This window comes from Phalacrocorax aristotelis, chromosome 3 (assembly GCF_949628215.1).
Source record: "Phalacrocorax aristotelis chromosome 3, bGulAri2.1, whole genome shotgun sequence".
Taxonomy (NCBI): Eukaryota; Metazoa; Chordata; class Aves; order Suliformes; family Phalacrocoracidae; genus Phalacrocorax; species Phalacrocorax aristotelis.
This window is the reverse complement of record NC_134278.1, coordinates 57758838-57776505: the sequence shown is the minus strand read 5'-3', so window position 1 is coordinate 57776505 and position 17668 is coordinate 57758838. Positions and strand designations below refer to the sequence as shown.

At 38.1% G+C, this 17668-nt stretch overlaps 1 protein-coding gene across 1 annotated transcript in view; it reads left to right on the top strand.

Moving 5' to 3' along the window:
• The window catches only part of TRDN (triadin), a 232904-nt gene extending 215670 nt beyond the window's left edge, over positions 1-17234 (top strand). Inside the window, exon 39 of the mRNA XM_075087552.1 lies at positions 14607-17234. Coding sequence (XP_074943653.1) covers positions 14607-14749 — 143 coding nt within the window. The 3' untranslated portion in view covers positions 14750-17234. The remainder of the gene's footprint in view (positions 1-14606) is intronic.
• The last annotated feature ends 434 nt before the right edge of the window (positions 17235-17668 follow it).

Genomic DNA, 17668 nt, shown 5'->3' with positions numbered 1-17668 from the left:
TTTAAAACTGTGGTGGCAGTGATGGTTTCTCTATCTTTGTGTATCATAGAATCATAGAATATCTTGAGTTGGAAGGGATCCATAAGGATGATCGAGTCCAAATCCCTGCTCCTCACAGGACTACTTAAAACTAAACCATATGACTAAGAGCATTGTCCAGATGCTCCTTGAACTCTGACAGGTGTGGCGCCATGACCACTTCCCCGGGCAGCCTGTTCCAGTGACCGACCACCCTCTCAGTGAAGAACTTTTTCCTTATGTCCAATCGGAACTTCCTCTGACATAGCTTCATGCCATTTCCTCGTGTCCTATCACTGGTCACCAGAGAGATATCAGCACCCCCTGCCTCCACTGCACCCCTTGAGGAAGTTGCAGGCTTCAATGAGGTCACCCCTCAGCCTTCTCCAAGCTGAACAAGTCAAGTGACCTCAGTCATGCCTCATAGGTCTTGCCTGTGAGATGTTTCACGGTCTCAGACACCCTTCTCTGGGCACAGCATAATAGTTTGATGTCTTTGTATTGAGGCACTGAAAACTGCTCACAGTACTGGAGGTGCCATGGTGCTGCTCTCCGGCTTCTCACCCCCCAGTTTTTGTATATAATCAGGATTACCACATCCCAGGTGCAGAATCTGGCACTTGTTCTTGTTAAATTTCATACAGTTTGTGATTGCCCAGCTCTCTAGTCTCTACCCTCAATGGAGTCCACAGCTCCTCCTAGTTTAGTATCATTGGCAGACTTCCTTAAAGTACGTTCGATTCCTGTGTCCAGATCACTTGTAAAAACATTGAAGAGAACTGGCCCTAAAACTGAGCCCTGAGGAACCCGACTGGTGACTGGCTGCCAGCCTGCTGTAACCCCATTTACTGTAATCATTGTGTACTCTCCAGTGGGATTTAGTTGACACTCTTTCAGAGCCTTCTTTACCTGAAGAGACTCAACTTTATACCTTCCATTTTTATCTACTTGATATAAAGGTCTTCTTCTGATTCAGAGACTTCTTTAGGTAAAATACTTCAAAATGGTCACTTGGTAAAATTTAGAAGTAATTCTGGACTAATTCTTGTACTATCAGGCATATCTAGTAATATATTTAGCAAGCTCTTGTGGCTCGTGCATACGTACAGCACTAAGTTTAATACCTGGACAGCTTTGCAGGCCACAATGGAGGGGTATTTTCTGTAGTCATTGGAGACCTGGTTTGTGAACATGACTTCAAATGTAGGTATTGCCATTCAATTTAAATAATGTTCAAGGTGTCCAAAGTCCACTCTAAATCTTGGTCCACAACCATTATTGGACTTCTCCCATTACACGTGATAATGTGCCCTCTGCGCTTGGAATGATTGTTTACATCAAAAGGGAATGAGCAAAATTCTACCAGGGAATACACCAAGGGAGAACTCAGAGCCCAGGGAGACACCCAAAAATTAAAGAAGGAACTTTGGTGAAAAAATGAGTTGGAGGATGAGCAGAAGTTGACAACGGACAAGGTAGTCAAAAGTTTGGGTTTTTACAATTTGTTCAGGAGCTGATTACTTCTCATGTGAAGACTAAAAATTATTTGCCTAGCGAATTATTAGAGACACATCTATATTTACTATAAATGTGGAGAAAAATTGATCTAACTAAAGAACACATGCAGCCTATGGGAAAAAAAAAGACTATAAAAAAAAAGAAAGTATTCTTTATTATCATGCTGGTTTGCATTCAGTAATGAGAATCTGATTTGCCTAACTTTGCAAAATGAATCCACTTAGTAATATTATTTCTGCCTGTTGGACAAGTATTTCATTCCCTTGCTCTAAACTGGGTCAAAATATTTTGCTAACGTTAAATTAAGTGGCTCCAAGCATTTATAAACATATACTAAGTTTGTGCCAAGTCCAATAATAAAAAAAAAATATATATCTCAGTATAAATCTCTGAATTATTTTGCCACAAATGAAATATCAATACCTAGTATCTTCCTGCTTCTCATTGCTAAGTTGATTTTTCCCTTTGGTTTGACTGGTATATCTTCTTAAATCACACTGCAAGAAGAGAGAAGAAAAGTACATATTATGCATTTCCATGACATATGCCATGGAAGCAAAATTCAATCAAAATGTAATTCTTCAATGGTTTTCTGAGTCAGAGATTATTTATCTTTGTTCCAGATAAATGGCCCTTTCTTCAAATCCCTCTTGAATTTTAGGAAAGTAATCCCTCCAATGTCATATTCCATCTCTTCTAATGGGGACATTGCTTAGAGGACAGAGGAACTATCTTACTTTTTTTTATCAACATAGATTTTGTTTTAAAATATTTATGAGCTGAAAAACAGATATCCTCACTTCGGGCTGAGTTCATGTTCCTGGGTTATCATCAGTATAGTCAAATCCAGTGGGCAAATCATCATTATGTGGTGTAATTCTTAATTAGTGAGACGAGAACTGACAGCAGATGCTGTGAAATATTTTAAAGAAGCCAGCCTATTGCGCTCCTACAGTTTCTTTCTGTTTTCCCTTGTTCCTAGAGCTGTGCTAATTCAGGGTGAGGAAGACATTCTAATTTAGCTTCATTTTTCATTTTAAGCAGCACATAGGCACAAATTCGATCCTCCTAATCATAAGCACTTAAATGAGGACATATTTGCACAAGTTCCATGGTTAATGAGAGAGGAACTTCTCTAATGGGTTACTTATCCCTTCAAACTCTAAATTGCCCCTGTGGCTAAATGACATCCCATGGCTAAAGCTAAATCCAGAAGGTAGTGCCTCTAATAGTGTCTGACATTAAGCAAGATGAATTTGGGCCTATCAGGGTTTGTCAGTAGCATCGTTCAAGCACTGTCTCTTTCCTGAATTTTATTGTCATAAAGAAGTGCTGCTGCTCCCAGTAGAAAAGTTCTCACTGAGGAAGATAAATGTATACACATAATAATAAACACATCCAAAAACCCCTTTATTTAATAAAGATATCAGTTAGAATGATAACTGAAACAAAGAAAACACTTGCATCATTCAAATACCAGCTACATTTTCATTAGTTGTTTCACTGACTTATCATTCATCGCTCACCTCCTCTCTCCTCCCCTCTCCCCCTCTCCTCTCTCCATCACATGCCTTCACAGGTGCATGAATATCTGGTATTAACTTCCAGTATGTGTTATCCGTTCTTGTTAACATAATAAGATCCCTGATTGTTTTTACCACCTTCTATAGGTTTTATATGTTTTTTGTGTGCATAAAAGAGTTTGTATGTAAAGTTTAAACCAATCTTTTAGTGACTGACAGTTCTTAAGAAACAATTCTTTTAATCAAGTGTGTTGTAATTACATTAGTTGAACATACTGGCCACAGGAATGGGTCAACAGAAACCATGTCACATCAACATGCCTAAGGTACATGATCAGCACACAGTGCTTCCTATCAAGACACTGGCATTGTTTATTGAGCAATAGCAACAAAATCCAATTCAATATTGCTGCCCACCAAATACCACTGTAGTCTGATGTAATTACCACTCCAGACTGTGAAAAAATCCAACAGATTTTAATAGACTCTGGATAAGGCCTGCATTAATTTTTGGTCCCCCTTAAATATCATTCTTTGAATGATTCATTCATTTACTCCTATGTTTCACTGATAAAACACATAATGCCAGTACCAGACTCCTTCAAAAGCTCAATGCTAGCAAAATTTTAAAGACTCTGTACTCTGATCATTGCTATGCTTTGTTGGAAGTGTCTGTATTACCATGTGCCACACTGTTACTTCTTGCACGGTTTTACTGCCTAAGAAAAAGGATTTTATAATTAATTTTGGGTGAATGGCACACTTTGGGGATATCCACTCTTTTATGTGAGAGTTACGTGGTTTATGCGCAGTGTCCATAAAATGAAAGGTAACACTTTTCTCTAAACATACAGCTTATTTATCCATTAAGCCTTCTTACTAGACAATGCAAGGGCCAGTTTGTAAAACAGAATTTTTTTGCTTCTTTAAATGGTTGTTAGGTGTCATCTATCACATTCAAGCTAAAAGACAGAAATAATGTTTCACTTTTTATCATACAAATCTGTTCTGTAGGAATAAAGATCTCATTTGTTGAGCTTTGTTGTTATGTTTCAAAAAGAGCACTGACTTTGCTAAGTAACAAAGCATAACTGGTTTTAATCAGTTCTGGTCTTGGGATCTTATATAAGTTTTTACTGTAGTGATTTTTTCCACCTCTAATGACATTAAATAAGACCAAAGTGACCTTCTAGCACTATTGATCTGACACATTTACAACACATTTTATACCAAGAAATTGTTATTAAAGACATGTACTACCAACTTTGTACTGACACTATTTTTTTCCCACTGATTGAAACACTGGTTTCTTTTGTGTATGTGTTTAGCAGTTTTCCTGTGTGTGTTGGGACTACAGACACACTTAAGAAATGGAACAATCTTCTGGGTGTTTTTTGCACACTGTTGAGGAATATTTTGAGAGGCTGCATATTTATTCTTTTAAAGTATAACTATTTTACCTTCTCTAGACCTTGCAGTCCCATGATGCCTGAAAAAGAGCTGTTAAAGAGAATATGAGATCTGAGTTTTCATGGCTGCAATAACAATGTTGTTGCTAGTATTTAACTCTCTTACTCAAACACCTTTAGTACTTTTTTGTTAAATAACTAATTACCTGACAGACCCCCTGCTAAAATGGCTATGAAAACTTGCATGGTGTTTGAAAAGACGAGCAATTAATAGCATTATATCACAGATACTTTGAAAGTAGCTTTGAGAGCTACTTTCCAACCATTCTTCATTTTCTTTCCTTATTCAAGACACAAAATAAGATGCAAAAGAAGTATCCTCATGGGACAATTTTTTTCCTTTACAGTCTACACATTGTCTCTACAATGCTAGAAAAATGTCATTTTAAGGGTATGATTTTAGATATATAGAATTGATTTAAAGTGGTAGTGACATTTCTTGCTTATGTGTAATGGATGTATGAAAGCTTTCTCCTCTTCCTTTCCCCCTCCTCCTTCCCATTAAGGATTGTACTACCTAAGAATAGCAGTACAACATGTGGCTGTACAGCCCGCTCAAAAAGGAGTTGAAAAGGATTTATCAAAAAAAGAAAGCCCATAAATCTAATTTTTGAAGAAACCATGTGTATTTGAAAAGTCAGCATCTAATCACAGACCATATTGTGAATTTAAGAGAACAGTATTTGGTCTTCTGCATGGGCATTCAACATTCAGCTTCACTGTTTAGAGAAATGGGATTCAATTAAATAGCCGTTACACAGCGGAGCTAAGCACAGAGACTTATATACTTGTGTTAGAAAGGGTGAAGGGAAAAAATTGTGATATTTAGCAAGGATTCCACACCACTCTCTTCCACATCTGCCCCTGTGCTTTCTTTGGTCAGTTTGTCATACTGTTAAGAGAAAAAGCCCTAATTGTTTGATAGGGAAAGAAGCAGAGCAAGGGGGAAAATATCTGCTTCTCTTCCTTGCCCTTTCGTAAGGGAAAAAAAGTTCAGCTCCCCAGGCATTGGAACAAGTTTTCCTTTTTCTTGTGTGGTTCAGTTTTGATTGCTGAACCAAAACACCATATGTGCATTCCTGAGAAGCAATCTGAAACAAATAAGTGCAATTGTTAATACTTTCTCTTACTTATAATTGCTTCTAATTAGTTGCTTCTAATGCTACCATTGCCTGAATTTTTGTGTTTTGCTGACTTGTTTAATTCTGTTACTAAGTGAAGAAATTTTATTCAAACTAGCAAACAACAGTAATAAAAATTGTTTCCTCACACACTCTCTGTAATTTTTTCCCTAATAACGAAATTGTTATTGCTAAAAGCTATTGCTTTTTAATGTATATCTTATTTGATGACTTGCCTTAAAAAGAGCTATCTGAGCCTTGTAGAAAGGGGACTTTAACCAAGTAACACATAAAGAGGAACACCTTTACATTGTTCAGGATTAGTAAATTTTATTCCTCTGCATTTTCTACCTCCTTTCATTATAAGATTAGTTTTTAAAAAGACTGACAATTGTTTGTTTGTTTGGATCACCATAATTCGTTACACAAAACTCCCATTAATTTCTTGAGTAGGTACTTGAGTGGTAGTTTGGCACTTTGAATGGTAGAAAGCCACACCGAAGTAGTATTTTTTAAAATGGCACTAAATTATATTAACTCAGGAGAAACTTTCATGAAAATTATCACAAGGTCCTTGGACATCCTTGGAGTTTAAATATGTTCCCAACTAGACTGCACACAGCTAAAGGAGGGAATCCAAACTGATTTCCTGCTTTAGCCCCTAAATTACCAATTCCCAAACCAGACATGCTGCTTAAGTGGAGCTAGAGCCTATCACCCTTTGGAAATTCTGGATCAATACATTGGAAGCCAAACTCTTTTCCAGTGTCCCAGCACCTTAATATTTAAGATCCATTACATATCTAAGGATGGAGTGCCCTCATATTCATCAGTTTTCTTCAAGAACTACTTCAGCTAAATGAGCTGAAACAACTCCGAAATAGACTGCTTAGGATATAAGGATCTATAAAGGCATAATTATGCAGGATATAAATTAACAAGTCAGTGCTTACCTAGCACTGAGCTTTTATAGTGTCTCTTCCACTGCAGCGTTCATTTAATTAGCTGACAGATGTTTAATAGTCTTTGTTCTGGTGACTAGGCTTCTCATGAAAATCCTTCCCCGTCCAGATTTGTCATGGAAGAGAGTCCCTGGTTGAGGACCCCTTTATTGCCTTTGTATGGAAGGTTCTTCTGGTGATCTATTCAGATTTTAAACTCCCCTCTTTCCCAGAAATTTCTTAATCTTTCTCTCAGCCAGAAGAGATTTTGGATCTTATTGTCACTTCATCAGTGTCTGTTTTCTCATGCTTTGGAAACGTAAATGGCTGAGTGTGAATCTTTCTGCCCAGAGAGTAAATAAAGACTGTTAACCAATATAAGCCACCATAAGGCAAAAAAACTAACCACCTGTTAAGCAATATTCAAACCTGAGAGTGAAGCTTTCTCATACATTGATTCTAATATTCTATACACATTCACATAAACTGATAATTTATGCCATATACAGATGGATTTAACTCTTCGCTGCCTTTGCCAGTGATAAGACACATAGTAATCAATCTGTTTGGAATGGTAAAGGACTTGTAGGTGACACTGTAATAGTACCTGTAGGGGGATGTGACAGATGTGCATGCTTTGAAAGTTAGATCTGATTCTGGGATGTAGTTGGACTTCTGTGAGCCTGTCTGCTGGCTCTCAGCCAAGTCAATTCTGTTGGTGTCTTTGCCTTATGTGAATATGTTGAAACGGAGCAGTATCCAAATCGCTGTTTAACTATGCCAACAGTCTTATGGCTTTGAGATTATCTTTGTTCTCTAGTGTCTAGTCTTTTACTGGGACTTGTGTCAGCTATTTATCTTTTACCTGGTACCTGCTGGCTTTTCCATTCAATAGGCTTAAAGAGAACAAATAACAACAAATAGTATGTAATTTGAATTCTAGCTCTTTAAATATTAAACTAGGCCCTCAAAGCAAAATTAACAATCTTTGAACAATCACAACAATTGGAAGAGGTTCCTGAGGACTGGCAGAAAGCAAATGTTGCTTCTATCTTCAAAAAGGGCAAGAGGAATGATCCAGAGAACTACAGGCTGGTCAGCCTCACCTTGATCCCTGGGAAGGTGATGGAGCAGCTAATCCTGGAAACCATTGCCAGGCACATGAAGTTGACCAGGAATAGTTAGCATGGATTCAAAAAGGGAAAGTCATACTTGACCAACCTGATAACCTTCTATGATGAAATGACTGGCTTGGCAGACAAAGGGAGAGCAGTGGATATTACAGAATCACAGAATGTTAGGGGTTGGAAGGGACCTCTGGAGATCATCTTGTCCAACCCCTCTGCTTGGGCAGGGACACTTAGAGCGGGGGCACAGAAATGCATCCAGGCGGGTTTTGAATATCTCCAGGGAAGGAGACTCCACACGCTCCCTGGGCAGCCTGTGCCACTGATCTGGCACCCTCACAGGGAAGAAGTTTTTCCTCATGTTTAGCTGGAACTTCCTGTGTTTATACTTGTGCCCATTGCCCCTTGTCCTGTCACTGGGCACTATTGAAAAGTTTGCCCCATTGGCCTGACACCCACCTTTTAGATATTTATAGGTATTGATGAGATCCCCCCTCAGTCTTCTCTTCTCCAGGCTAAACAAGCCCAGGTCTCTCAGCCTTCCCTCATAAGACAGAAGGTCCAGCCCCCCGAGCATCTTCGTAGCTCTCTGCTGGACTTGCTCAAGCACTTCCCTGTCCTTCTTAAATTGAGGGGCCCAAAACTGGACACAGTACTCCAGATGTGGCCTCACTAGGGCTGAGTAGAGGGGGAGGATAACCTCCCTCGACCTGCTGGCCACACTCCTGTTAATGCAGCCCAGGATACCGTTGGCCTTCTTGCCCACAAGGGCACAGTGCTGGCTCGGGGTCAGCTTGCTGCCCACCAGCACTCCCAGGGCCTTCTCAGCAGAGCCACTTTCCAGTAGTTCAGCCCCAGCCTGTACCAGTGCATGGGGTTGTTCCTCCCCAGGTGCAGGACCTTGCACTTGCTCTTGTTGAATTTCATGAGGTTCCCCTTGGCCCAGCTCTCCAGCCTGTCCAGGTCTACCTTGACATCAGTAAGGCTTTTGGCACTGTCTCCCTTAGGATCCTCTATGAGAAACTGGCTAAACTGCCAGGCCCAGAGGGTGTTGATCAGTGGCAGGAACTAGGCCAATAACTAGTGGGGTAACCCCGGGGTGAATACTGGTTCTATTTAACATCTACATTAATGATCTGCATGATGCAGCAGAGTGTACCCCCAGCAAGTTTGCAGATGTCACAATACTGGGAGGAACAGCTGATACATCAGAGGGTTGTGCTGCGATCCAAAGGGACCTCAGCCAGCTGGTTTTCTCCTTCCTGCTGAAGAATTAAAAGCACCAGGAGAGTGGTCTTGCAATAAATCTCACATTTCTTGAAACCAGCCCTCTGTGTGAGATGTATGTCACTTAGAGATTAAGCGCACACATATGCTCAATGGAATATAACGGAGTATAATTTATTGGGTATCTACAGAATGTTCTTAGCGTTTCCTCTTAACCAGACCCGGACAGCTTCACACAAACCCTGAATCCAGCGAGGATTGTTTGCTTCTCTGCTTTCTGGAACTAATCTTGGTTGTTCTCACTCCAAAAGGATTTCCATCCGAGCAAAAATAATTTAAAATATGTCTTTCTTGTTGTGAGGGGAAAATAGTGTCTTTTCCTTTCACAAAGTGAAAAACAAAGCAGCAAACACCCCCACCTCCAGCCTTTCAGAAACAAATTAGTCTTAGGTATCAGGTGTCCTCATATAACAACATTAATTAAAATTTGTTAAAAAAACATTTTATCCCAGCATTGACGCTTTTTGTTTCCTCAGTAATACTCATAAGGAAATTTAAGTAATTACATGTATTCTCATAAACTACATCCTAAACAAAGGTATAAGGCCAGCTACAAGGCTTTATTTTTGTGTCAGTTAAGCTGACAAAAGACAGCTAGTGTTAAACCACATGTTTTGCTCCTACTGTTCATCTTTTTTTGGTAACATTTGTCCTGAAGACATGAGACAATACATTGAAACTGAGAACCCTCTTCAGTTTAAAAGAAACATTTTGTATTCACATTGAATGTGGGAATTACAAAGGCAGAATGGGATGCATTTGTAGTCTTCTTTGCACGCCAAAATTCAAATTGTTCTCTTGGCTATGGCTTGTACCCTAACACTGTTGCAGATTCTGATACAGACACAGTTCCAAAGATGCTGGTATTTGAATGAAATTTTCTCTGCAGGTTTTGCAGCTCAGGTTTGCATGATAAAGCAGTCTAGGAAGGACAATACGAAAGGCAAGTACTGAAAGAGCAAATAGCAAAAAGCACCATTCTGAAACCATTTCTTCCTGCATAGACTTTCTATGCTGGTAGCTGACTTTTTTGCTTAACAGGTTAGAACATGCTGAAGACAGACCCTTCAGTTTACAGAAAGTGTGAATCTCGTCAGTAATAAAGAAGAAATATATGAGCTACTTACCAAAAAATATATAAATAAATAAATTATGCAACAGACATTTGCAATAGGCCTACTTCAAAGCTCTGGTTGCTTGATTAAGTAAAATATAAAAGATCCATCCCAGCACGGCATGCTGATGAAATTTTCTTTAATAAATGAGTAGATTTGTACTAGGAGAATTAATAAGAAGTGATCTACAAAGAAAGTATGGGAAAAAAGGGCCTTTTTTAATAGGCTGAATATCACAAAAAACCTGAAAATGCCTTCTTCTTATACCTACAGTTGGAAGCATAGCACTTTGCTTACCAAAGCTTGTACTCTGCTGACAGTATCTACTAGATCTCACATAAAACACAGTGTACCAAAATAGTTCAATATTTTAGCAAGGGAATCTGCTGCATTTACTCATGTATAAACAATGGCTTAATATGAGGATAAATCCATGAAGCATTGTGTTTTAGTTTGTCTAACCCCCAAAAAAATATTTTTAAGAAAATTTCATTTCAGAGTAAAATATTTCAGATTCATTCCAATGACGTTCCAGTTAAAAATTGAAACTTTTTTTAGAGATATTGGTAGACTTTTCAAAGAATGTCAGAAAAGTTTCATTTTAAAGTTTTTAAAATCGAAAGGTAAAGTTTCCAAATTTTCATTTTAGATATCACTTTTTATTTATAATATTGCTTTTTGATATTTTAAATCCTCTCTTATAGTCTGTTTAATATTGATGAAAAAAGCACTTGATTTTTTTTTAGTTTGCCCTTCCTCAAGATGAAACAGTCAATAAAAAATTTTGGTTAATTATTTTGTGGAGTTTGATTATTTTTTTAAAGGAGAATTCGTATCTATCCCTTTTGTCAGAAAGCTTTTCTCCAGTGACAGGCTGATACAACTAAACTTCTCATTGGCTGTAGCCTTGCCTACGCCTCAGAGCCTAGAAGAAAGTTCTACAGGTTACTTCCTCTTACTATTTCACTCATACCACAGAGAAGAGGAGACCTCTGTCCATGACGGTGTAGAAGGAGCCTTTGCCCCTGTGAATAGGTACATGGCAGTTCAGAGCCTGATGTTACAGCCCACACAGACCCGAAGGGCTGACACAGGGCTCCTGTCATCCGCACTAAAGGAAAATTTGTCAATAGCATTAGTCGTCATCCTCAAAATGTAGGAGCACTGAAGAGGGATGAAGTGCTTTACCAGTGATTTTGACTGCTGGCTGACAGCAGAGTGATTGCCCAAAACACTGGTTTGGAAGACAGTATGCTGCAATATTCATAGGTGTTTGAGCCTCATACCCCTTACACACTTCCAGGAAAAGTGTGATTTTTTTTTTCCTCATCTTAAAAATTCTTATACCTGTCCTGCCTTTTCTAGTACCCTTGTTCTTATTCCCATCCCATTTGCAGTGTTTATCCTATCTTACTTCCACTTTTCAGGCTTTCCCACTCTCAGTTGTCCATGAAGTAACTCTTTCTCTTGGTTTTTTTTTCTATCATCTGTCCTAATCTCCAGCCCTTGTCTCCCTTCTTACCAGGAGGCTCCCCTAACAATTTCCAGCTGCTTGGCCACAATCTCTTGACACAGCTTATGTCCATTTTTCTTCTCAGACTCTTTGGTCAAGTTGTACATCACCTATTTTTCCTCCCAGTCACCCCAAGAATCAGCTGGCCCATTCACTTTGCCAGATTAGTGTTGGTCTCCTACCATGGCAGACCACTTTCTTTGCTTGAGCAGTCACAGTCTCCACCACAGCTTCCCATCTCAGTCTTATCACCCTTGGCACAAAAACTAGATGTCTTCTTCCCTAAACAGTGCCCCACTAACCTCCTACAATATTGACACTTTTCTAGGAAACTGACACTTTTTAAAGAAAAGATTTTTTTTTATGCGAAGAAAAGGAAATTTTTTTTTCCCTAGCTGTTGATTTAATTTTTTTTAATATACCTACATTGTCCTTTTGGGGTTCTTTGTCAAAAAAAAAGCTCAGCCTGCAGCTAATTTCAGCACCGAAAGCTTCATCACAACCAGTTAAATGTGGTATCAAATTAAGTTACTGCAATTAGAGTCTTATGAAAGGAAGTAGCAGGTGAACTTAATAAAAGTCATTACTACCATCCCTAACTCTCCTGAGTTTCTCCTTTATCCCATATTTTCCTGATATTTTCTGAAGACAGATTATAAATAACAGGTTATATAAACATTTGAATGTCACTTCAAAATGTTGCACTCAATATAAGTACATATTAGTCAAACAACAGGGCTCACCTCACAAACATTACAGGTACCTCAGAAATAACACAATCAAGGGTGATCTTTAGTGTTACACTTTCCAAATACACATAAATTTTATAAATTTTTTTAAAATAATTATTTTCTTTGCCTGTTTTTCAGATTTACTATTATAGCCACTGAAATTAATGTATGGCTGTTGGTCAAGTTGCAAAAATCTAAAAGTTTGCCTTTTCCCTTTCCCTCCATGAATTCAGTGGCTATTAACAATAGACTGTAAGTCAGATTTTCAAGTGAAAAGGTGGCAGTGGCCAGTACTACTGGTGATTTTAGAATGATGATCAAATAACAGCTCTGGAAAATGCTGTGGTGTCAGGCATGCTGTAATTACAATACATAAACATGTTTAAAATTCTTGTAAGTATGTATCTTTATAAGTGAGTATGTATCAGGACATTGTGAATGTATGTAAAGAAAAAGAACTAGGTTTTTTTGCATTCTGATTGCATGTAAAATACAGGGGGATTTAATAATTTATATTACCCTTAAGGAAACTGTTTATTGGCATTTACTGAGGCCAGCAAGTGCATGATGCCCTACTGGACTTCTTTCAGAAAGAAGAGAGAGTTATTGACTTTTTTATTTTAATTTTTAAATCCATTTTATTCCTGTGTATTGAGGAATACACAGATATAATTTCCATTTAAACAGAGAAGTGGGGTTTTTTAATTGGTAGCTTTGTTCCTGTAAGGTATTTATCAAACTGGTGCCCACAGGGAGTAAATTTTAGGAGGTGGTGTGTTTGGGTTTTGGGGTTTTTTTAAAGAAGATCTGATTGAGAAATCTCTGTCAGAGATTTTGGTAGGAAAATAAAGGTTTTAACCATAGCACGTTTTGTGCTTTTACTTAGTTTTACTGACAAAAGTTATCTTAGTTCAAGGATGGAATAAGTCTATTCCTTGAAACTATAACATATCCCAGAAACTTTCTTGTCTTGCCCAAGTGCCACTGTAAAACAGCCAACGGCAGAAAGCTTAGCACATCCACACCAATGCACCTAGTCTGTGGCTTGTTGAGCCTTGCAGGGGAACCTTGGTCTGTCACATTCAGGCTGTGAGCTCTAGTCATGGGAGTTGCTTTGTCTCGGTATTCTGAAGCCATCTCAGATTAATCTCGCACAGGAACATCAGAAACACTGCAAATTTTGGGGAAAAAATTGTTTCCATTCTTAGATTTAGTGGGAAAGCAGTAAGTCATTTGCAGGAGGATACGATTTCCAACTTCATTTTCATGTGTGCTTTGTGTGAGTCAGGCGAGAAGACCATGGAGGATAATATAACCGGACTGAATATACTGGCATTTCTGTCACACCGCTGGGTGTTCCACCATTTACTGTGACTTGGCAGTCAATAGGTAAATCCTACACCTCTAGTCCAGGGATCCCTGGAGTCCATCTCAGATTAGAACTACCACAGGAAACAGCTAATTTTTTTTTAATGTAGAATGAACAGCAGAGGAAAGAAAAAGACATCAGAAAATCAATTGCATGAAAACTAACTTGTTTCAGATGCCAACATTCCTCCAACCATTTTCCCAAACACATAACTGACTAAAAGTTATCTTTTAAAATCTTGTCAACGCTAATCTCAGCGTGCAAAACACAGCTTTTGTAACAAATTGGGTCAATTCCATCTGTGCTGAAAGTATGTGTTTCCTTTAGAAAGCCTTTAAAACCTAATGGAAAGAAATGTGACTACACAGGCTAGTGCTCAAAATTTGGAAGGGACAAAATCTCCTGGTTTGTGGAAAAACTAGGAAAGATGTACCCTCATTTATGATCCCTTCATTCAGAATAAAAGATAAGTCATTTGAAACCTAATAAAATATGTCATTATCACTATTAGATGTGAGTCTTTCTGGAAATCCTCAGTGTATCTGAAAGAGGCTGTGAAATCTAAAATCAGAAAATACATGTGTGAGTTTTGGAGGCTTCCATTCAGCTTTCTCAAAATGAAAATATTCTGGGAGAAGTAGGACTAGAACACTGAGTGGAATAATGGATTTAAATGTGAAATTGTCAATAATTTCTGATCTTGTGCTTTTAACTAAAACCTTGTTGATATGTGGAACCTGGCTTGTGATCATACTAGAGAATTGTGTTGTTAGAACTCAGTTAATGGGAGTGGAATTTTACAGATATTTTCTGAAAGAACATGGAACACACCCATGGTCCCAGCTTTTTAACCATCTCTTCCTTGTTTTCCTAGCTCCTGTCCGCTACTTTCAGTGTGTCTTCCTAAATGGACCTAATGGATTTGGACTGCAGTTTCCTACTAATCCCCCTTCAAACAAGGAAGAAAAGACTCACTCAAAGACTTCCAAGAGAAAGACAAGAAAATCGGGGCAGTAGAGAGACTGAGTCCTGTGATAGCTCCCATTTTGCACTTTATCTTTTCTGCTGAGGTCCACAGTAGTTACAGTGGTACTTGTCATTGCAAGAATGTGATCCACTTGGACACATGTACCTGGAAAAAGTTTCCAAGGGGCAGAGGCAAAACAAGCAGTAATGAACTGTGTTTGACAAAGGTAGAAATGTAAAAGTGCCCCGTTTCTCATGGAAAGGCTGCAATGCTAACAAAGCGTTGACCCAATTGTGTATGTGAGTGTGTGTGTGTGTGTTTCCCTGCCTCTTTTGCTCTTCTTGTTTTTCTTTACCTACCTGCTCAGCACTGAAGTGAGTCTGTTTTCCATTTAATCTTATCTAGGGAGTGAAATGTTGAATGTAGCTCTTATATCAGCAAGATTGCAAGACTACCTGCAATCCTAAATCATTTCTTCTTAACATTCAATCAAATTGCTGACAGGAAAAAGCCTCACTAAGTCATGAAAATGTGCTCTGTGACTGGTGCTATTTTTATGTCTCATTGACCAGTGTAGCCAGAAGCTCCCGCTTGCTCTGAGCTGCTCAATATACTATCAGTACGTTGACTCCGCAAGTCATGTTAATGGTGAATATTTCTATTTAACTTGAAGCAGTAAAAGCATGGTTTGTTTGCCCTGCCTGTTGGTGAAATGCAAGCTCTTTACTTTCTAAAGCCCAAAATGAGAAGAGAAAGTGAAACAACGCAGCAAAGTTGAGGAAAACCAGTGTTTTTCCAACATGAAGGTCCCTAGAAACAAATTAAATTGTTTTAGTACTTCTGCTTTTCTACTGTGGAAAATCAGATTGCCCTGCAGCAAAGATCATGTAAATGGAGAACATACCAGCCAACCATTTGCTGTTAGCATAAGTCAGATGAAAAGCTATGATGTGAGATGCCACTCATGAAACTAAAGCAACACAATTTAAAAAAAAAAAAAAAAAGCACACACACAAAAAGTGGGGGAGCATATTAGATAATCTGGGCAGCTGATTTGCTGACTTTACTAAAAGAAATGAAAGGACTTCCTCACAGCACACTATTGTTGATAACTTTTAGATGAGAACTGGAAGTAGATCTGCCAATCCTCAAACTGCTTTTGTGCATTTCTATAGAAATAACAGATTTGTTGCCTTAAGAAAGAGATGGGATGGCATTTGATCCATATGAAGGCACATGACTGAAAACTGGCATCTCAATTGTCTGTACATCTGGCAATGTAAATAATCATGTGTTTTTGCAGGCTGCTATTCGTTTGTATTTCCTTACTATATTTTTGCATTTAATCTGTGAAATGTACATCAGTGATCTTATTTATATAGTTACATGGTGAAGCAGCATGTTGCTCGTTATACAACCCGGCTACTTTAGAGTCTGATCACACCAGTAACTATATACTGTTTTTCTATTTTTAGCATAGTTCAAGATAACATCAGCCCCTTGCCCCATCCCCTCTCCCTGACAACCCATTCTTACCTTAATCAAATTGACTCACTCGAGTTTTGGACAACTGACTCTCTGACAGGTTAACACAATTCAGAAAGCTTTGCTGTTACACTGCTGGGTCAGGTTGGTACTTTCTGACTACTGGCCATAGCCTTATGCAAAATGGGTTCTTGGTCTTACTGTGCTTTCATATTGCACAGGTCCTACACTGCAAAAACTGTCTTTGCCACGATCAGTCTAGACAGTGGTTTCTGGAAAGTAGGAACATGTCCTGCCCTAAGAGTAGCTCTTCCCATATAGCAGCACACTGCAGATAAAATTGTTCATGGTGAATGCCTCTACTGTCACCTGTCAAATCTGCTTTGGAGATAGAGCTGTCAACACATAATATTTCATGGTAAAACGACAATATTTAATTTTCTTTCAGTGGGCCTTTTTATATTTCCAGTTACTTTTTTCCCTTCCTAATTTGTGATTTTATATATATATTATTATGGATGTTATTGCACTAGGTTTTTACTGTGAAAGCTGTCTTAAAAACAAGATTATAACTTTCTGAAAATCAGTTAATTTAATTCAAGACTTCATCTAATTCCAATAATCAGGACACAATTTTAAGATACAATAAACCTTTTTTTTTTTCAGCTTCTATTGGCAAAATAAATTTTATTCATTACATTTAGCCTTAATCCTTTCTTCCCATTTGAGCTGGGAGATGACAAGAATATGTTCCAGATCTCATTTCCATAATGTATCAATTAGATATATGAAAGCTTTTGAAATAAAAAAATATATTAATATAATTGAATAAATAAGTAATTTATTGTTGTTTCCTAATCTCAGTCATTGCCTTGTAGAACAAGAGAAACAGGTCCACCCTCAAAATAGAAAGCATTTTTCTCTTTAAATTAACCTGAAAACTTTAAAATAATTACTTGAATTGCATGGTTTTACTCAAATTAGCCTGAAATATTGCAAAACCATATGCTGATTGTTATACATTTTGGAAAATAAAGAATATAAACCTTGCTCTTGTGATACGTCTTCCTGTGAATCCAAAAGTGGAGGACAAGGGTTTACACATGTAAGTTTTCTATCCTTCCCAAGTATATACAAATCTGCTGAATATAAAGACGCAGTATTTCTTACAATTAGGCTGGAAAAATGAGTCATTCAGCGTTGTACTTATTACTATAGAGGTTTTTGCAATCCTTAGCTTAGCTAGTCTTTTTACACACGTTGTGGATTGCACTCTGGCATGTGAAAATCCAAATGGTTGTTGCAGTCATTCAAGGTAGGACTTCATCTGTACCAAAATCACATATGCTCATCAAAGTGTTTATTTAAAATACAACTGCACAACTGATACAGACAAACCTGCAATCTCCAATGTCCACTCTGTAGTCCAGACAATTGGGAAAATGACCACCAGGAAACTCAGAGAGTAAAAACGGTGAAATTTA